The sequence below is a fragment of the Anolis sagrei genome, chromosome 1, assembly GCF_037176765.1.
Source record: "Anolis sagrei isolate rAnoSag1 chromosome 1, rAnoSag1.mat, whole genome shotgun sequence".
Classification (NCBI taxonomy): Eukaryota; Metazoa; Chordata; class Lepidosauria; order Squamata; family Dactyloidae; genus Anolis; species Anolis sagrei.
In genome coordinates this window covers 305628032-305650921 of record NC_090021.1, presented here as the reverse complement: position 1 = coordinate 305650921, position 22890 = coordinate 305628032, and the positions used below count along the sequence as shown (strand labels likewise).

The 22890-nt window shown below is 42.9% G+C and overlaps 1 protein-coding gene across 1 annotated transcript in view; it reads right to left on the bottom strand.

The window, feature by feature from the left end:
* IFT43 (intraflagellar transport 43) overlaps window positions 1-22332 on the bottom strand; it is a 67323-nt gene extending 44991 nt beyond the window's left edge. The window contains exons 1-3 of the mRNA XM_060758135.2: window positions 22200-22332; window positions 19428-19511; window positions 498-565 (exon numbers count right to left, since the gene is read on the bottom strand). Of these exons, the coding sequence (XP_060614118.2) occupies window positions 498-565; window positions 19428-19511; window positions 22200-22310 (263 nt within the window). The 5' untranslated portion in view covers window positions 22311-22332. The remainder of the gene's footprint in view (window positions 1-497; window positions 566-19427; window positions 19512-22199) is intronic.
* Window positions 22333-22890: the final 558 nt, after the last annotated feature.

Below are 22890 nucleotides of genomic sequence, written 5' to 3'. Positions count from 1 at the left end.
GTACCATCTGCTTCCTTTTTTTACCTCCCCCTTCCTTTCGCCTTTAAAAATACGTATTTGATTGCGTAAAATACGTAATTTATACCATTGCAAAAAAAACTTAGTTACAATTTTATCAAAAATTCATCAATAGAGAAAATAATCAAGAAATTGAAAGCAACTGATCATTATAATATCAATGTTAAAAGGCAAATCTGATGTACAATTTCCCAACATCTTTTCCTATAAATTAGTATGTGTACTTAAAGGAGAACAAATGAGGGGAAATCTTATGTAAAAAACTTATTCTGACATTACACATGTGTGCGCTTGCACACACACACACACACACACTTTTAATCACTACCTTATTTTTCCATTAAGGCCATGAATCATGCTCTGTTATCTACCATATAAAAAAAATTACAGAACATTTTTTTTACAATTCTAGGAAATTATCCAGGCAATCACAACCATGTATTTTACAGTTTTGCAAATATAAATAAAATTACACTCACTTGGAAGTACTTACACCAACCAAGCCAGACCAAACTCCTTCCCGGACATCAGGTTTAGATGTGGGACGCTTGAAGAATGCAATAGCCAATGTAAGAAAAAGAATGAGAGAGAGAGAGAGAGAGAAGATAATTCAATTTATTACTTATTTCAATTATACTAATGTTTCTATTTTGCCTTTACATCATAAGAAGGGGATCTTCACTATAACTGACAATTGGACAAAATTGGTCCAATAAACTTCTGGTGTTACCAATTCCTGCTTAGGCCCTTCAGCTTTTAATGTTACAATTCCTTAGCTAAAACTCAAGTGGCCATCAAAGACAGGGTTTTTCAGTTCAAGTTCCATGGAAATCTTGGATTCCCTGAGAGATAATTAGGGGTTCTAAGAGAGATCATGACTGGGAAAACACTGTTTTTGAACTGGAGATATAATAATGTGTGTCTAAGGGTTCCCTGGAACAGGACAAGTTTTCAATCATTCCTCCAGTCAAAAAAGGTAGGGAAAAGCTATTCTAGGGATTCTGTAGTCTTCAAGAGATTCTGTGACAAGTGTAAGGAGCTCTTTTAACCATATTAACTTGCCTCTGACACACAAAGTCAAGGGAGAGGACGAACTAACAAAAGGTTGAGAATTCATGGCACACTATCCCGAACGGGATTTGTGTGTTATCATACCAATAACTATGGGAAACTTCCATCATTGTGATTGTTGGTTTCTTGCATTTTAAGTACAAGTTTACATATTTTATAACTATTACCAGAAGCATGCACACAAACATTTACTTAACCTCCATTAATATGGAATTTGCTGAAATATTTATAGCACAAAATTATACAGTTTTGTTTATGTGAAAGAAAAGCAACTAACTGAAGGATATGATTACCTGTCAATTCTAAAAAATTAGCTTGTTTTTTTAACACACAGTCACGCAGTGTGTGTGTGTGTTTTTAATGAACTAAAATGTTTTGATTGTTTTAGTCACAATAAAATTCAGTTTGATAAATATATTACTATGACTGAAGTTGCATTTTGATAACAAGTTCTTGAGATCATCAAACAGCTTTAGATTATTGGTGTATTCCTGTGTTTTAGCCTTCTCAGCAGTAAATGGTTTTGTTGTTTATTTGTTCAGTCGCTTCCGACTCTTTGTGACCTCATGGACCAGCCCATGCCAGAGTTCCCTATCAGCCGTGGCACTCTCAGCTCCTTCAAAGTCAAGCCAGTCACTTCAAAGATACCATCTATTCGTCTTGCCCTTGGTCTGCCCCTCTTCCTTTTCCCTTCCATTTCCCCCAGCATCATTATCTTCTCCAAGCTTTCCTGTCTTCTCATTATGTGGTCAAAGTACTTAATCTTTGCCTTTAATATCCTTCCCTCTAGTGAGTGGTCGGGTTTGATCTTCTTGTGGTCCAAGGCACTCTCAGAATTTTCCTCCAACATCACACTTCAAACGCATCTATCTTCCTTCGCTCAGCTCTCACATCCATAGGTTATTGGGGAAATACCTTTGTTTTAACTATGCAGATCTTCATTGCTAGTGTGATGTCTCTACTTTTAACTATTTTATCAAGATGAGTCTTTGCTCTCCTCCCAAGAAGTAATCATCTTCTTCCCTCTATTTGCCAGTTATCAATCAGTCTGGTTGCCATAATCATTTTTTTTAATGTTTAACTGCAACCCAGCTTTTGCACTTTCTTCTTTCACCTTGGTTGGAAGGCTTATCAGCTCTTCCTCAGCAGTAAATGGTAGAAAACTTTTTTTTTCAAAGATACAAACTAGGAAATAGCAAGAGCATAGAGATGACTTCAACTGTGCTTTTAGTGTGTTTTAAGCATTAACATATTTTAATAACATCTTTTTCAAAGTATTATACATTATTTTAGTTATATTTTTAATTTATATTGTAAGCCATCTTGGGCCTCATACTGGGAGGAAGTCAGGAGATAAATTAAATAATTAAAAATGGAAATGAACTATTGCCTTCACACAGAGGCGGCCCTAGGTAATTTTCAATGGTAAGCAAACAGTATCCCCCCTCCCCCCCCCCCCCAACCAGTCACTGATATATATTTTCTGTTCGTTGTGGGAGTTCTGCATGCCATATTTGGTTCAATTCCATCATTGGTGGAGTTCAGAATGCTCTTTGATTGTAGGTGAACTATACATTCCAGTAACTACAACTCGCATATGTCAAGGTCTATTTTCCCCCAAGAGTGCCTCAAGAGCGCCTCTGGGCAAAATCAACTATACTGCAAAGGCTTACTTTGCGTAATGGTTGAGTCGCCCCTGCCTTCACATGAATTACCTAGAATCTTTGGCTAACCTCTATGGTAGTCAAGACACTGAGGTAGATGGGCCTTAGTCTGATTCAGAACACCTCTTTATTTTATTTACATGTGTTATCTTGAGACTGACTTCTCTCCAGCCCACAGTGATTACCATGCTAATTCATTCAAATTGGCTCTCAAAAAACTCTGGCAATATTTTCAGAGCTAGAAAATCTTCATTGCATCTATTCAGGCTTTTCGGATTATAGAAGTGGAAAAGAGAACATTTCAATTATCTTTCAAATACAACAAAATAATAGAATAGTTCTTGAGGTTCTTCTGGAGGTTACATTCTAAACAAAAGGCTCACAATCTTCTACAGATATGGAAACCATCGTGAAGTGTTCTTTTATATGCAATGTTTGTGAATGTGGGAAATAGACAATACTTGCTACTGGGGGCTATTGCTGGATGGAGGGGGCATGACCCAGCATAACTCCCTAAGAGAAGCAAAATAGTCACTTTCCAAAAATAAACAAGAAGAAGGAATGAGTAGAGTGCTGCAGTTTTAAAAAAATACCAGCTTTCTTCAGCAAAGGGGGTACAGAGAACAGAGGGACAAACAGAAAGCTCCAAATGCAGGAAACAGTTTCCTTATATGGGATCATCCGCAGGCGACAGAGCTCAGTTGACTGGAATGATTGTGTCACAAAATGTGAAGCCTTCAGGGGCCGCAGTGAATGGAGTTTTCTGATCTTTAAATGATTCCTCCAGATTCTTTAGATGCCAAACTCAGTAGACCATAGTGCCAAAAAAGGAACATTTTGAGATGGGATGTTTCAAGAAAGCACACCACATATGGGTGTAACTTCACGCATACACGAGACCCTATTCCATCATCCTCTATTGAACCCTCAAATATAACCTAATATATCTAATATAGTCTCAAGAATTTGGGCATGCGCACAACTTAGCATCTATTGCATTTTAGAGAGAGAGAGAGAGAGAGAGAGAAGATTCTAACTATGACTTTCCTACTTTACCTATGATTGTGCTATCATTCGCACACAGAATACATCAACCCCAGGCAACAGTCTAATTTTATGTTATAGGAAAAAGTCTGTTAACTAAAAATGGAAAGGCATTTACTACTTCTCATAACTGTACAACACCCCCATTGGCTGGTTATTGTTGTTTTTAAAAGACTATACAAACTGCACTAAGGATCCTCCTTCCATTCTCCAATGTTGTGTGGGGATATATATGATGCCCTCTTCAATAAGGAAATTCTATTTTCATTAAAAGATCATTTATTAAGGCCACCAGAAGACTTACTATCTATCAAGATATCAACCAGAAAGATGATAGTAGAAGACATTAGTATTTACAGAGCAAAGGGATGTAGCTCATACAGCCAAAAGATATAATATAAAGTCTGACTGATAAGACTTCAGAGAAAACACATCAATATAATCTTAATTCAATTGTATGCTTCAACTTCAGAAGGAGTAATTGAAAGATTCTGTACTGAAGTCCAAGAGGAAATTGATCAAACATGAAAACACTATTTCTTGTTAATCAAAGACAATTGGTATAGATTGCAATGGATTCAATAACATGGATCTAAAGGCAAGCTCGCTTTTGGATATCCATAATCTAATAGATACGATCTTCAGATATGCCTGTTTTGTTCAAGTTTATTGGGGATTTGCCATAAGAGATCAAATTATTTTAAAATAAAAATAATAAATTCCTGGCCTTTTTCTTGCAAATATAATGACCTATTAGGATGTCAGGAATTGATTAATTAATTCATTGAATTATAACAGACCCTGAACATCACTTTTCAACAACTTATTTGCAGGCACAAAAAAAACCTTTAGCAGAATAACCAATACAGAGAAACAGAAATAAATTACTAAAAAGGAAGAACAAGATCCTAAAAATCAAATATATATGTCAAGAAAAGAGTTTAGAGGATTAAAGTGAAGAATAGTTATAGACAACATGCATGAAAACTGTGGAGAGAAAGAAAAAATGTACAAGGACATGTGGGATCAAATATAGCTTCTTTTGCCTATAAAAATATTTGAGCTCTTCACGAGGAAAGAATGGCATGAAAGCAAATGAACAAAAAATGTCAGGAGAAACAAAAATCAGATATGATTGGAATCAAGAAAACATATATGAAGTAAGGTGAAAAGATATTCAAGATCACATATGGAAGTGGAATTAAGACTATGATAAATGTTATACAATTAGGTCACCTCTTCAATATGCCCTCTTATATAAAATTTACACACACACATATGTATATGTAAACATACATTGCTTGTTGAGCACTTTGATAGGACAAAATATTGTCAGACTCTATCCTGGTGTAGGGTCAGGAAAGTTTCTTTCAACTAGGACACACGTGTTTTACTATTATTAGAAGTTGTAAAATTACCACTTTTGATTGGTGGCTTTATATGCAAATAGTTATGTTATAATGTATACACTTTGGAATTTTTTTTAAGGAACTGGAAATAAGAAAGGAGAAGTAATTAGAGGTAGTATAACAAATGTTGGCATAATTGGGAGGGGGGGGAATAGGTTCATTCTCCCCATATGTGGTGGGATTGCAGAAAAATTCTGAACGATTACAGTAAAATTAGAAATGTAATGGAAGAAATAATAGGAAAAAAATAAGGTGGCATAAAGCCAGATTTACATCTCTCAGTATAGAGGCAAAGAAAGATAAGAATAATTGGGCAGAAATCTTAAAATATGAGGGTTGGAACTTTAATAGTGGCAGCTATTTATTTACATATAATACAAAAGTGACACATGCCACCAAGTTTTACAGTCCTTCAATATAGTCACCAGCATTGTGTATAACCCATTTCCAATGATGTGGAAGTTGTAGGACACCTGTTGCAGCGCCTGTTGATAGTTCGAATGGAGCGGTCTACTGCCGCAAGAATCTCTGAACATTTCTGAAGCGAATGCCATAAAGTGGTTCCTTCATCTTAGAAATTAAGTCAAAGTCACAAGGGCTTAAGTCTGGGGAGTATGGTGGATGGTACAGCACTTCCCAGCCCCATCATTTGAGCAAATCAGCCATAGCTTGCGCTGCATGTGGACGAGATGATAGATATAGTATTTTGAACCAGTCTTTCCGCATGGTTAAATCGATGCAATGGCATCATTTGGAATTGCTGTTCCAGGAGGGGGGAGGGGGAGAGGGCCTGGTTAACAGGTGATACACATCTAAGGAATATATAAAGTGTAATATAAGGTAAAATGACTTTTGGAATAACGTATATTGAGATAAGACTTGTATAGCAAAAGTTTGTTAATTGAATGGATGTATCAATTGCAGTTTTATCTTTCCTACCCATGCCATTCAGCTGCCAGGATTCAAAGATCCCAGCTCTCTGCTTTAGGCTATATTCTACAGTCATACTGAAATGTATCTCAACAGTATCCAAAGCCACGGTGGACTAAAAGTGTTCAGACAGTGGTATTCTCCATTTTCCTTTGGTGGGTTCAGGCTGGAAAATATTCAAAGCATGAACTAAATGTGTGAAAATAGCATTTCAATATAACTCTTTCCCATGGGTATATGCAAAATTCTCAGTAATCGTCAGTGCATGCTAACAGCAAAAATTGAAATGAAAAAGCACTGGGAAATACAGAGGCTTAAGAGAGTTATTTTGGTGAGAATGATGAAAAATGTTATTGCGGATCAGGAGATAACCCCAGCAAGCTGAAAATAACTAAGCAGCTATTCAGGGTTCCAGGGGCTGGGGAGAAGGCCTTGGGGAGCTCCAGGCTGAATGAGGCTAGAGCTCATTCTAAGGAAGCTGGCCTAATTAGGGAACATGAGTTCAGCTACATTTTTCAGATTCCTGTTGGAGCATCTGGCCATATTCCAAGGGAGCAGCTGGAAATCCAACCGTTCTGAAGGGAACTGGGTGGCTTCAGGAAGAAAAACACCAAGCCATTCCACAAAAACTCAACCCCAACTTCTGATAGTCCTTTAATGAAAGGTACATTTCTCCCATAAGTTGAGATCAATTGTAAGCAGGATCAATAATGTACTTCAACTCAAGCTTTGCTAAGTGGATATGAAAGAACATGAAGAGACTAAACATTATGATAAACCATATGGTTCAAATTTAGGACTAGACTAGCTCAAGAGAAATGTTGTAGTTCATCTGAGCAATCTGGATGGTGAGCTACAATGTTCTTTACCAGTAACTATAGCTTGTCATATTCTACATTTGGGACTTCTATTCCATAAGTGAAGAATGAGTTACTCCTGAAGATCCACTAAACACAAGCATAGTGTACAATCAGGTTTTCATGAAGCTGAAAGTGGTAGAAACAACCAAATTTTAGTACTGCCAAGGGTGGACAGTTCCCACTATGGCAAGCCTGAAGTCCTACAATTGAAGTTACTATGTTCCACGACACCATGAAGAATACAAGATTTAGCAGCATAATAGCACTTGAGGACTGTTTCACCCACAATTTTGTTCAGTTGTACCTGAGGTGCATGCAGTAGAAAAGCAACCACAATTAAGCTTCCTGCATAATCCTCCACACTACTCCTCCCAAAAGTCTATCCAGCCGCCTGAAAATTGTACACAGAGAGTGGGAGAATTCTGCTGAATGGGGTGAACTGTGATGTGAGGAAGGGGAATCCCCTAAAGAAAGCTAGGCAGCCCTCCTATCAGTGAAAGAGAGACAATGGACCCAAAGAAAGATATGAAATCTGAATAAGTTGAAGCCTGCTTGTTTCAAATAAACCATAGTAAATGTTACCAATATTTCATCAGTTCAAACAATGTAAGAAACCACAGCTAAGCTAACCAAATTGCTTCTGTCTCCTCTTCACAGCCACACAGGAAGAGGAAGAAGGGCTGTAAACATGAGACAAGAATGCCTCCAGCAAGATCCAAAAGCATTATCGGACAGTAAATAGATGATCTTCTCAGATGGGCCTAATGAAGGAATATCACCTTTATTTCCTCTATCTGCCACTGGCATAACTGTTCTGGTGAGCTTCTTGATAACCTGCTAGTTGTCAAATAGTATACTACTAATTATAATACTATGACCAATTGAAACTTTCAAATAACATATGCCACATAAACACTTTCCAGACAACACAGGATTTCAAATGACTTTTCTGGATGCAAATAGGTTAAATGGTTTCAAGATTTTTCAATGTAAATACATTTTAGTTTTATATATTGTTATTCTTTTGAAGAAAAGTTTAAGTAATGATGTTTCTTGATAACAGGCAAAACTGATATACTTGGGTAAGTCTTGCAGAGCAGCTGCTCACCTTCCATTTGGTTAATGTTGAGAATGTTAACTGAATCATTTTGGACTACAAGTATGGACAAGGAACTATTCTTTTGAAAAATTTGCCTCAGCAAAACCACATCTTCACAGTGAAGTTAAAATGAAGTTTTGATCATGCAAATACATATATCCATTTTTTTTCAATTTGATATACAATAGAGTCTTGCTTATCCAACATAAACAGTCCAGCAGAACATTGGATAAACAAGATAATGGAGAAAGGCAGGGAGTTACAGGAAAAAAACATATATTTCTGTTTCATTGACTATTCTAAAGCCTTTGACTGTGTGGATCATAATAAATTGTGGTAAATTCTTGGTGGTATGGGCATACCAAATCACCTTGTCTCTCTCCTGAGGAATCTGTATAAGGACCAAGTAGCAACAGTAAGAGCTGACCATGGAACAACAGATTGGTTCAAGATTGGGAAAGGCATATGGCAGGGTTGTATACTCTCACCCAACCTATTCAACTTCTATGCAGAACACATAATGCGATGAGCGGGGCTTGATGAATGCAAGGCTGGGGTAAAAATTGCTGGAAGAAACATTAACAACCTTAGATATGCAGATGATACCACTTTGATGGCAGAAAGCAAGGAGGAGCTGAGGAGCCTTCTAATCAAGGTGAAAGAAGAAAGTGCAAAAGCTGGGTTGCAGCTAAACATTAAAAAAAAAACCAAGATTATAGCAACAAGAACGATTGATAACTGGCAAATAGAGGGAGAAAATGTGTCGGCAGTGGCAGACTTTGCATTTCTAGGTGCAAAGATTACTGCAGGCGCAGACTGCAGCCAGGAAATCAGAAGACGCTTACTTCTTGGGAGGAGAGCAATTACTAATCTTGATAAAATAGTGAAGAGTAGAGACATCACACTGGCAACGAAGATCCACATAGTTAAAGCAATGGTATTCCCCATAGTCACCTACAGATGTGAGAGCTGGACCACAGGAAAGGCTGAGTGAAGGAAGATAGATGCTTTTGAACTGTGGTGTTGGAGGAAAGTTCTGAGAGTGCCTTGGACCGTGAGAAGATCCAACCAGTCCATATTTCTGGAAATAAAGCCCGACTGCTCATTGGAGGGAAGGATATTAGAGGCAAAGATGAAGTATTTTGGCTACATCATGAGAAGACAGGAAAACTTAGAGAAGACAATTATGCTGGGGAAAATGGAAGAACAAAGGAAGAGGGGCCAACCAAGGGCAAGATGGATGGATGGCATCCTTGAAGTGACTGGCTTGACCTTGAAGGAGCTTAGGGTGGTGACGGCCGACAGGGAGTTCTGGCGTGGACTAGTCCATGAGGTCATGAAGAGTCGGAAGCGACTGAACGAATGAACAACAACAGAGTATGGATCCTATATCATATTCTTCAAGCTAACCAGCCGGGTTTTGTTCACCAGTTAACTGTTACTTCCTTATCCCCTTCTTAATGTAATTATCCAACAGAATTATCCAAGCCATAGTTTCCTTAGATACAGGAGTTGGCTATGGTACCACCCAGGACTGAAAGACATAATCATATATACAATGATACCTCAAGAATTTAATTTGTTCCATGGCAAAGCTCTTAGCTCAAAATGCTTTTATTTCAAAGAGAATTTTCCCATTGAAATGCTCTAAAGACATTCTGGCCCTGCAAACACCCCCATTTTTATTACATGTTCTTAAATAAGAAAATGCACTCTATATATAACAAATAATGTATAATGCACATTCACATGGAATAATAAAAAAGGAAGATCAACTTTACAATGGTAGAAGCACAAAGGTGCTTGGTAGAAGCACAACATTGTGGCAAGGAAGCACAAATAACAAAATGAAGAGGGAGAAGCATCATTTTCTTCATACTATACTTTGTCTTTTTGCTTTTGGAAGCTGCCCTGAGTCCCTTCAGGGAGAGAGGGAGAGTTAAAAATAAAGATGATGATAATGATGATAATTATTCCAGCCTCTCTCCCTCTTTTGCTCTCTCTCTCTTCATGAAGTCAAACATACCAGGAATAAAAACCACACAAAATCAACAAACCCAGAATTCCTCAAAGAGAACAAGAGCAAAGCAGACAGCAATTTCCCAAGTCAGACAAGAGCACAAAACACAGAGGCATGAGGCACGAGGCACAGAAGCTGCTCCCTTGAAGCGCTAGCACTCCCTCTGACACTAGCTCTTATAGCAAACCAAACCTGGGCCAAGCAAAAGCTCTTAACTCTAAATGCTCTTAAGTTGGAATGCTCTTAAGTAGAGGTTCGACTTTATAAAGTTCTATAACAGGCAAGGTGAAGGATGTCATAAACAACAAAGTCTATTTTTCATTGGAGAGATGACTTCACAAGGATTTGGTCAACCAGAAGCTACTTCAGCCTACCCAGAGGAAAATATATACCATATACAGAAGAACTCAAGATTAAGCTTGTGGCCCAAAGGAGATTCAGAGAAAGAGCATTAAAATGACAAGGGATTTGGAAAAGCCCAAGAATTAGAAATGATGTAAGATATCAAATATTTTGGCTTGGATAAGCTGGAAGTAAATGCATATACAAGTGTGCAGCTTTTAAAGAAACAAGCACTGCTTATAAACTGATAGAAGACAACTCTCTACACAATAGGTTGGCATTGTAACAGAAATCCTGTTTCAATTACAACTCTACAGTCATCACAGACAATAGAAAAAGCACCTACATTCAGAAAGGATATATGTCATTTCTTTTCATGGGTTTTAGCTGTTTTGGCAGTAGCAATCCATACTGAGAGCTATAGTAGATGTTCCACTTTTGCAGAGGTTAGGAGCACACACAAACACCCCAAAAGTAGAAAAAACGTGAATTGTAAAAATGCTTTTAAAAAAAGTTTAGAGAACACCTCTCTAGGAATATCTGGGTCGACTCTATGGTCAACTTCCTATAGAAGTTGACCACAGTCATGTCTTAACACAGAGGCCACACTTGTTTTAGGGTTTTTGTATGCCAATTAAAGTCAGTTAATAAACCATTTAAGTTGTGTTTTTAACTATGTGCCCTTCCACACTGCCCCTTTATCCCAGGATCTGACCCCAGATTATGTTCATTCCAGGTTATCTGGAAGTGGGAACTCATATATTCCAATTTAAAGCAGATAGGCTGGGATCAGATCCTGGGATAAATGGCAGTATGGAAAGGGCCCTACATCATCTGGTAATTTATTTATTTATTTATTTATTATTTATTACTTGCATTTATTGACCGCCCCTCTCAGCCCGGAGGCGACTCGGGGCGGTGAACAACAACAACAAGAAGACAATGTACAGTAAATAAAGACAATACAAACCAGACGGATACAACATAACATACACTTATACTAAAAATCCGCTTCGTCAAGTCCTGGGGTCATAGCCAAAATTCGTAGTCCTAGTTCATTCCATTGTCAATTTAACTACACTCAATTGAAGGCCTGTTCAAAGAGCCATGTTTTTAGGCTCCTACGAAAGGCCATCAAGGAGGGCGCCTGTCTAACTTCAGCAGGGAGAGTGTTCCACAGCCGGGGGGCCACCACCGAGAAGGCCCGCTCCCTCGTCCCCGCCCGACGTGCCTGTGAGGCAGGCGGGACCGAGAGAAGGGCCTCCCCGGATGATCTCAAGGCCCTCGTGGGCTCGTAGGCCGAGATGCGGTCTGCAAGGTATTTTGGGCCGGAACCGTTTAGGGCTTTGTAGGATAACACCAGCACCTTAAATTGGGCCCGGTAGCAAATCGGCAGCCAGTGGAGCTGGGACAGCAGAGGCGTTGTATGCTCTCTGCGTCCAGCCCCCGTTAACAACATGGCTGCCGCGCGCTGAACTAGCTGAAGCTTCCGGGCCGTCTTCAAGGGCAGCCCCACGTAGAGAGCGTTGCAGTAGTCGAGGCGGGATGTGACCAAAGCGTGTACCACCGTGGCCAAGTCAGACTTCCCAAGATACGGGCGCAGCTGGCGCACGAGCCGAAGCTGTGCAAATGCTCCCCTGGTCACCGCTGAAACCTGGGGCTCCAGGCTCAGCGATGAGTCCAGGGTCACACCCAAGCTGCGAACCTGCGCCTTCAAGGGGAGTGCGACCCCGTCCAGCACAGGCTGTAACCCTATACCCTGTTCGGCCTTGCGACTGACCAGGAGTACCTCTGTCTTGTCTGGATTTAATTTCAGTTTGTTCGCCCTCATCCAGACCATTACAGCGGCCAGGCACCGGTTCAGGACTTCGACGGCCTCCTTAGTAGCAGGTGGGAAGGAGTGACAGAGTTGGACATCATCTGCGTACAGGTGACACCGCACCCCGAAACTCCGGATGATCTCACCCAGCGGCTTCATGTAGATGTTAAACAGCAAGGGGGACAAGATGGAACCCTGAGGCACGCCACAGATCAACGGCTGTGGCGCTGAACAGGAGTCCCCCAGCAACACCTTCTGAGTACGACCCTCCAGAAATGACCGGAGCCACTGCAAAGCAGTGCCCCCAAGACCCATCTCTGCAAGGCGCCCCAGAAGAATACCGTGGTCGACGGTATCGAAGGCCGCTGAGAGGTCCAGGAGCACCAACAGGGACACACTCCCCCTGTCTAGCTCCCGGCGCAGATCATCCACTAAGGCGACCAAGACCGTCTCGGTACCATGTCCCGGTCTGAAACCAGACTGTGCCGGATCCAGAATATCCGTGTCTCTCAAGAATACCTGGAGTTGTGAGGCCACCACGCTTTCCATGACTTTGCCCAAGAAGGGAAGATTGGAAACAGGCCGAAAGTTGTCCAATTTAGTGGGGTCGAGTGATGGTTTCTTCAACAGCGGCTTTACAACAGCCTGTTTTAGGCTCGCTGGAATCTTGCCTTCCCGAAGGGAGGCATTAACCACCACCGTTACCCACTCGGCCAATCCCCCTCTGGCCTCTTTCAGAAGCCAGGATGGGCAGGGGTCTAGGATGGACGTGGTGGGTCTCATTCCTCCAAGTATCTTGTCCACATCCTCGGGTTTCACAAACTGAAAAGAATCCAACAAAATCGGACAAGCAGGTGCTTGTGTCACATCCACGGAGACTGCATCTAATGCGGCGTCCAGCCCAGAGCGGATCAAAGCGACTTTGTCTGCAAAGAACCGAGCAAATGCTTCACAGCGTGCTGCCGAGTTGTCAGGGCTCCCACCTGAGGTTGGGGGAGTTAAAAGACCTCTGACAACCCGAAACAACTCCGCCGGACGGTTTTTTGCAGACGCAATAGTGGCCGCAAAGAAAGATTTCTTTGCGGCTTTTATTGCCGCGGCATATGCCCTTAAAAAGGACACAAACCGTGTTCGATTTGACTCGCTTGGGTCTGAGCGCCACACGCTCTCTAGAACCCTCTTCTTTCGCTTCATCGCTGCCAGCTCCTCAGTAAACCAAGGGGCTGGTTTAGCTCGGTTACTCGAGAGGGGACGTTCCGGAGCGATCTTGTCAATAGCCCTGGTCATCTCCCCATTCCAGAGAGCGACCAAGGCCTCGACATGATCACCTACCGCGGCGGCGGGAAACTCCCCAAGAGCCGTCAGGAATCCACTCGGATCCATTAGCCTCCTGGGGCGGACCATCCTAATGGGTCCTCCACCCTTGCGGAGGTTAGGGGGCGCAGTGAGTCTAAATCTAATCAGGAAGTGGTCGGACCATGGCAACGGAGAGCTAGACAACTCCTCCACACCGCCACCCTGCTCCCATCCCTGACAGAAAACCAAGTCCAATGTATGTCCAGCACAGTGGGTGGGGCCAGTTATTCGTTGGGACAGCCCCATGGTTGCCATGGCGGACATGAAGTCCTGAGCCGCACCTGTGAGGGTTGCCTCGGCGTGGATGTTGAAGTCCCCCAGCACAAGGAGCCGTTGGGACTCCACCGCCAGGCTCGAGACCACCCCCGCTAGCTCAGGTAGGGAGACTGTAGTGCAGCGAGGTGGACGGTACACTAGCAGAATCCCTATTCTGTCCCGGTCACCCACCCTCAGGTGGACGCATTCGAAATTTGTGGTCTGCGGGATGGGGCTCCTGGTTAGATGGATGGAATCTCTATAGACCACTGCGACCCCGCCTCCCCGTCCTCCGGCTCTAGGTTGGTGTTGCACGGAGAAGCCTGGAGGACAAAGCTGGGAGAGATTTACGCCCCCCGCTTCATCCAGCCAGGTCTCCGTGATGCACGCCAGGTCTGCCCGCTCCTCCAGGATTAAGTCCTGAATCCAAGTTGTTTTTCCGTTGACCGACCTGGCGTTCAACAACACCACCTTCAAGCCAGAGGGCCCGCTCACCTGGTTACACCAAATTACCTTAGGAGACCTGTTGGGAATAGTTAATTTAGGAAAGCGGTCCGAATTAAGCCGAATTCGGGGTCTCTTTCTCCCGCATCTCCTCCTTCCCACCACGACCTCTATGGGGGCCCCTCGGCTAGTGGAACACCTCCCTCCCTCCATGCCGCAGTTATGAGCCATAAGGGTATTTCCTCCTATGCTTGTTGTCAAGCTTATTAGTTCTTGCCAGCATCTCCCCTCCCCCTCCTCCCCCCTTCCCACCACACTCTCAATTCCAGATTCTGGGCCACCTCCTCTTCCGCCCCCTCCGCCACAGCAGAGTAACGTAAACAGTATCCAGAGGGGGGCAGGGAACCACATGGGTGGCGACGATTCGGATGGTGGTATCGATATAGCCAGTTCTTAAAGTGCAAAATATCGTTAGGTCTTAAAGTGCCAATTCTTAAAGTTCTTAAAGTGCAACAATTTCTGGAACAGTCCGTCAATGATCGAGGATGATCGTAAATGATCACTCAGCAGCAACACACATTCAAAGCACATTAATAAATGCTAGATCTAAAGTGCTCTACTTAACGGTATAAAGTGCGGCACGGAGGAACAGGGAAGGGGTGAAAGTGCTAATGCAGTCTAGCAGCAGTTGGAAGACGCTTGAGTGTTCCAAATCGTTCTTATAACAATGATAATAATAACAACCAGGACTACCGGGAAGTGCTAGTTGATAATTATACAACTACCCGTGTACGATGGTTAACTAATATTGCTATGACCCCCAATCGGGCTTGGACGGTTGGTAAACCGGCGGATAGGCTTCCGGAGTTGGTACCTCGGGGGTGGAGCAGCACAGATGGTTAGTCACACTTTGCTCAGAGGATCACAGAGGGGAAACCAGCTTAAAGATCTACACACAAAAAGAGAACCCGAATGCCAGCCAAAGGTCCGCACAGCTGTCTACACAAGAGTAGCATTCAATAAAAGTGGACTCGCCCAAAGGTGGAACAGCACGAGGTCCTCTGTACCGGCGGGCGAAGATGAGGGGCGAGATGGGTTCAGCCGACAAGGGGAGCTCGGTGTAGAGCTGTAAAGCTCGTCTAAGTTGAAGGGTGAAGACGGACTCGCCTGATGGCCAAAAAACGGGCCCAGCAACTCAGCAGTGGCCCAGTGGCCCAGCAGCCCGGCAAAAGCCGCGGTGACACTCCACCGGCCGCGGTTGCGGGGGCTAGGGAGCGCCCAACCCCCCACCCGGCGGCCGGCGGCGGCGGCGCTGGTCCGGCAGCGGCTGCTCAGCGGCTCGGCGGCTCGGCTGCTCGCGGCGGCGGCGGCGGCGGCTCGTCCCCTGGCTTCAGGCTTCCTCGCTCCCCACTTCTCCTCTCCAATCTCCTCCGGGTGGCGACGGCAGCGGCCCTGCGATGGTGCCGGCCGCGGCCGATCGTAATGGCGGCCGCGGCAGCCGCGACGGCGGCGTCGGCCCAGTGGAGGTGGTCCGGCCTGGTGGTGGTCCAGCCGCTGTGGCAGCGGCAGTTCGGCGGCGTTCGGCCTCCACAATGGGCGGCGGCGGCCCCTCCGGGTGGCAGCCCAGCGAAGATGGCGGCCGCAGCTTAGCAGCTTAGCAGGCGCGGAGGCCAGGCAGCGCGGAGGCGCGGAGGCCAGGCAGCGCAGAGGCGCGGAGGCGCGGAGGCCAGGCAGCGCGGAGGCGCGGAGGCCTTAGCAGACGCGGAGGCCAGGCAGCGCCCGGGAGAGTGGTGGCCCGGCGGAGGTAAGGAGCCGATGGAGGCCTGATGGCAACGGCTGCAGCGATGGTCTAGCCAGCCGACAGCCCCCAACAAGCTCGCCAAGGCCGCGGAGGCTGCAGGTAGGTCGATCGGCCGCGATGTAATTCCTTATTTTAATTATACACTGTGTGAAAAAGCACTTTGTTTTGTCTGTCTTGAGTTATAAAATAAAAAGGAATAAAGATGGGGCCCTGGGGTCTATGAGTCATTATACAATATTAATTACTACTGTTCCTGAATGGGATAAGAATATTGTAGGCTTCATGAGCTTAGAGATAACAAGTAAGATCAATCATCATCGCTAACAGATAATAAATTGAGCAGGTTTCGTTGAGCATTAATGCTTAGCAGGACAGCAAAAACATTTCAAGCAAGCACCCTGCATCAGAGGCATGAACTTTTCAAACAGTTATTCATAGCTGAATGTCTTAATCTGGGTTATTTTCTGACCCCAGTGAAAATTCCAATATATTATAAGGGACAAAAATGCTCTACATGCACAGGAATTTTTGTGGGTGCTGTATTAAGGCTATCCCTGACTATTTAAGACACCCAGAGCCAAAAAGCATATGTTTTTGCATGAAATGGAATATTTCTCTAGATTATCTATCAGCTTTCCTTATTTGCAAAATATGTAATCAACACATTGGTTGGGACCATATTTTGAATGCAGCCATTTTAAAATACAACACACAACAGGCAGCTGAAATTCTGGGATATAAAATACAACTCTTCTTCAGTCACTCCAGAACTGCAAGCAATTTTTGACAATTTATTCACAGTCATTACTTGCAGCAACAGCTGACATAGTGGAAGAAACAGAGTTGGCCCACCCATAACTAGCAGGTAAAGCCTAAGGCATGGGAGGGATCTGAAGCCCCCCATGAAGGAGACCAGAAAACTGATTTAATTAAGTCTATATAAGATATAGATTGAACCATACTACCCACCCACCACCCTAATTTTTTTTCTGGCTATGGCCCTGCCAGATGATCTTAGTCTCTGCAGTGGTTCATAAAGGGAGATGCGTTCCGACAGGTAAACTGGGCCAGGGCCATTTAGAGCTTTATAGGCCAAAGTCAACACTCTGAATTGTGCCTGGTAGCAAACAGGCAGCAGTGGACCTGATATAACATGTGAGGTTTATGCTCCCTGTATGCCACCCCAGTTATTAGTCTGGCTACCTCTCCTTGGACTATTTGAAGCTTCTGAGCAGTCTTCAAAGACAACCCCATGTAGAGCGCTTTGCATTAGTCTATCCGGAATGTAATGAGAGCATGGACCACCGTGGCCAACATAAATGGGTACAACATTGTGTTCTCCAGGCTTGAAGAGCTTGTCATGAATCCCCTGGGAGTGAAAATTAGGCCCTTGCAGTTCAAGGGAAGAAGGAAGAATTGATAAGACACTGAGATGCTCTTTCAGTCCAATAGCTGGATTGTCACCCGGAAAGCCCTTGAGGGCTATATTCTACTCTACTTTGCTAAACATTATCCATACAGACTTCATGCTTCCACATTGACTTCCTCAATTGATCCATACCGATACAATTGGGAGGGGACATTTACCTTGCTTAGCAACAGGTGCAGAAATTCTTCTCCATAGTAAGCGGGAAAAGGGGTCTTATTTCTTATCAGTTTCTGACTGGAGAAGACATTTCCCCAGAAGAGGTTTCAGAGAAGAAACTGGCAGGCCAGATGGAGAATCCATTGAGGCCTTATCCAGCCAGCAGCCAGAAGGGTCTCATCACAAACCAGCTGAATTGCCTTCCTATGACTGCAAGTATATCCCCTTGAGTTGTACAAAAGCCTTGTTTCACTGGTAAGCTTGCAAATTCAAATAAATATGACAAAGGAGGGAGCGTGCATTTCCTCTGTGCACGCACTAAGGTCAACGGTACATTTGCTTGACTGTTTTCTACAAATGCCAATCATTCGTCTTAGCAGGGGAATGAATGCATGCTCACAAATATCCCATCTTTCATGACGCTATCTTAATTGTTGGGCACATGTATGCAGTACTGTAACAGCAAAGGATAGTGGCAATTCCAAATTCACTGCAAGGTCTCTTGAAAAAGAGCAACACAGAACATATCATTTTCCCCATACAGCCCCATGGTCACTACAGAAAGAAAAACCAAATTCAAAAGTTCTTGCATCTAAGCTTGCAGTAAATAATTTCTTATAAGAAGAGTATGAGACAATTCTTAATTATATCTGTAAACCTAAAGGACATACACTGGAAACAGAGTGAGCCTATATTTACAAAAATTAAGTCAAGGAATGGTCGGAATTTTTAAGGGATTTGAAAATGATAGGATCAGATATAAAGAATATTAAAACAAAGCATCTTTATAGTCCCAAGCATGTTTTCTCTCAAATAAGCCCTGCTACACTCAATGGGTCTTACTCTGTGTTTAGGGTTAGTTGCAATTTTAGTTGTAAAAGTAACGCAAACAAGTTTTGGATGGAAAGTACAAGCTGTCCCAGAGCTACAAACATCTGATTTACAAACAACACAGCTAAGAATTGAGTTGAGACAAGAGGAAGTGAAAGAAATCTACCCCTAGGAAGGGAAATTTACTCCTGAGAAGGTTACCATGGGAAAAAGGTGTCTCATTTAAAGCTTTATCACCAATCCTTGTTTCCACAACAAGCCAAATTTTTCAAAATCCAGTTATCAAAAGGACAGAAAGTGAGGTGAAATCTTCTGAACAGGAACACAGGCAGCAAAACAAACACCACAGGGGTGTTAACCCTTCCCTATCCTATCCAAAACTATCTATCTATATATCTGTACACATTTAAAAAGTACCTGTTCCAACTTACAAACAAGTTCAACTTAAGAACAAACCTACAGAACTATCTCATTCGTAACTTGGGGACTGTCTGCATGTCCTCTAGAAGTGGTGCATTAAAGTTAAGGATAAGTTCTGGAATATAGGTTTAACATATGCCACATCATAAATTCTGATAATGTATGGAAAACCAAATGATGATCCAGCTGTCTGTTGACACTTTGTCAGTGATGCTCCACAGATCTCCTATTACCATAGCTATACAGATACAGCCATGTGAAGAGACTTAAAACTGCAGGAAAAGACAGTATTCCACAATATGTTCTAGAGCAGCAGAAATAATTTGTTTTACTTACAGGATCTCAATTTCCACCTGTGTCTAAGATGTCTACCTTAGACAAAAAAAATCATTTGGTTCCCTTTACTAGAGAATTAAACCCCAGGCTGTAAGCAGTGTTGACCAATTTAAATACACCTACCTCTACAGGAGGAGAGTTGATCCTGCTACGACGATTTTCATCATGGGTGAAATCCGGATGAGCTCGTCGACCCATTTTTGCTATCTACATAAAACACAAAGAGTCCAAATGGTTCAAAAGTCCAGCGACAAAAATGTATGTTGGGATTGAGAACTTTTGGCTTTTCAAATGTTTTGGACTGCAACCCCCAGAATCCTTTAATGTTAAAAATGTTAGTTGAGGCTTTTAAAAGTCTTAAGTCCCAAATTCTGATTGTCCAAAGTTTTCCCAGACATAATAGACAGATCAAAAGATAGACAGGTTAATCAGCAATTCCCCACTGTGTTCCACAAAAGCATGGTAGGGATTCCACAAAAAAATCTTTAAAAGCTTTTTGAAAAATCTTTTTAAGAAGAGTATGAAGATCTTATCAAAATTCAGTGTACCTCTGCTTTAAAAACAAAATTTGTATCTAATTCACTAAATATTTAGCAGACTACCGTCTCCAAAACTACATTAGCAAAAGGAAAAGTTACTACAGGATGGTCCAAATCAGAAAGTCATGGGAGGCAAAATGGAAAGGCTTAATTTACAGAATAAAGGGAAAGATAATTATAAGGAATTAAACAAGATTATCCTCATGATCAAACCATTGTAGTAAGTACAGCAAAATCTGAAAACTGTTTCTGGGAAGGAGAGGGGGGAGAAAGAGGAGAAATGATGTAAACATATGTTAACAATGGAAAATATTTTGAATTTTTGTATAATTTTGTGCAGAGCAATTCACAATAATTTTGAAAATAAATGTTTTTTAAAAGGAATTTTTTAAAAATTAAAAACCAAAATTTGAATCTGTGCCACTGAATGATTCTGGATAAGACTGATCGACGTATAGCTCTCAGTAGTCAGAAAGGCTATCAGAGCAATACTCCTTCCAGGTGCCTCTGAGGCAGGTTCTTGCCAAGAAAACCTTGTGATAAGGTCATTTTAGGGTGGCCATAAGTCAGAAATGACTTGACGGCAGACTGCAATAGACTTATTGGAAATACTTTTCCACTGAAAAAAGGAAACAGTAAGAATTTGCGTCAAAAGATTTTACAAACAATGGCAGCTACAGTGAGAACTGACTCTGCGAGCTTACAAAAGGATCTTGTAAGGCATGTGAGACTAATCTTGAGACAAAAAGGTGGTTGCTTTCGCAGATTTAAGTCTACCTCATCTGATACCTCGGTTTCTTCATTATTACACAAAAGAACAATTAACTGAAACCTATTTGGACCTGAAGGAAGTCCTTACCTAAACATAGTAGGCCTTTGTCATCAGCTGAGGTTTGGTTCTACAGTGCATTATTATTATTTATTTATTTATTTATTTACAGTATTTCTATACCGCTTTTCTCACCCCAAGGGGGACTCAAAGCGGTTTACACATAAGTAATGGCAAAATTCAATGCCAGTACAAATAATTACAATTATACACTACACTCAAACATAAATCAAATAAAAACCATAGTTCCATAAGCAATAAAACAGTCTTGTTCGTCAAATTGCTGTTGCTGTCATCGTCTTCCTGAAATGCTGCATACCTTTACTTCTACTGCCCGAAGGTCCCAAAACCATAATTTTAATTTTTTTTCTAAAAGCCAGGAGAAAGGGAGCGGATCTTACCTTATTGGATGTATTGATGTTTGTTCATTTACTGATGTATTGTTGTATTGTTTTAACTGCTTTAGTGATTGTTTAGATGCTAATGCTATGCACTTTGTATATTGTCCTGTTGTAAACCGCACTGAGTCGCCTACGGGCTGAGATAGTGCGGTATACAAATAAAGTAAATAATAAATAATAATAATTACCTCATTTGGGAGCGTGTTCCATAGGCGGGGGGCCACAGCCGAGAAGGCCCTGTCTCTTGTCCCTGCCAGGCACATCTGTGCTGTTGACGGGAGCGAGAGCAGGGCCTCCCCGGATGATCTTAGATCAGGGGTCCACAAACTTTTTAAACAGAGGGCCAGGTCATAGTCCCTCAAACTGTTGGAGGGCCGGATTATAATTTGAAAAAAACATGAATGAATTCCTATGCACACTGCACATATCTTATTTGTAATGCAAAAAACACTTAAAACAATACAATAATTAAGATGAATAACAATTTTAACAAATATAAACTTATTAGTATTTCAATGGGAAGTGTGGACCTGCTTTTGACTGATGAGATAGGATTGTTGTTGTTGTTGTGTGCTTTCAAATCATTTGAGACTTAGGTTGACCCTGAGTGAGTGCCGGGTAAATGAGCTTGGAGGGCCGTATCTGGCCCCCGGGCCTTAGTTTGAGAACCCCTGTCTTAGATTATGAGTTGGGACATAGGAGCGGATGCGTTCAGACAAATAAGCTGGGGAAGAACTGTGTAGATCAGGCCTGGGTAAACTTTGGGCCTCTAGGTGTTTTGGACTCCAACTCCCACAATTCCCAACTGCCTCAGGCCCCATCCTTTTCCCTCTCAGCTGCTTGGCCCAAGTTTAAGTAGCTGAGGGGGAAAAGGAAAGTGTCTGAGGCTGCTGGGAATTGTGGGAGTTGGAGTCCAAAACACCTGGAAGGCCCAAGTTTGACCAGGCCTGGTGTAGCTACACCCTAGGTGACTTTGAGCAAAGTCACACTCTCTCAGCCTCTGAAGAAGGCCATTAACCAATCTTGCCAAGAAAGCCGTGACAGAGTCGTGTTAGGCCGGATTTGAAGGCAAACAACAACAACAACAACAACAACAACAACAAGGTAAAAGTAACAAGGAGCACACCGCGGAGTCCTGGCTCTTTTCCTCTCCCTTCCCCCAGAGAGACTCGGCCTGAGGAGAGAGGCACGGCTGGCTGTCGAGCTCCGCAGGCCGAGGCCGACTGGGCCGCGCCATTTTGCGCAGAGAGAGCGGGAGGGAAAACCTGGGCGAGGAGGAAGCGCCCCCTCCCACCGCCGTCGCCATGGCAACCCCAGGCTGGCCTTACCCCCTTGCAGACTTCTTCGTCCAAATCCAAGTCGTCCTCCATGGTGCAAGCCCCCTGTCGCGCGCGCAGGGAAAGGGAGAGCCGCCTGCTTCCTAGAGGAAGCCCCGCCCCTTTCAGCGTCCTTAGCAACCGCAGGCTGCCCTTAAAGCCGGTCTCGTCTCCCAGGTGTTTTGGACTTCTGCTCCCAGAATCCCTGCTCATTAGCCAAGGCAGCTAAGGCTTCTGGGAGTTGAAGTCCAGCTGCCCAAGAGGACTAGAGTTTGGGCGGGACTGTCTTAAAGGAGCCGCAACCCCAGTAACAAGTTCACTTGGACTTGTCAAACAAACTTCTTCATAGCTACCCTCTTTTCATTATTTTTTTGCCTGCAATCCCCATTCTGATTAATGACTTAACCAAAGGATGGGGGGAAATCTTGAATTATTTCAATATCTCCATTGTCTACAGCAGGCATGGGCAAACTTAGGCCCTCCAAGTGTTTTGGACTTTTT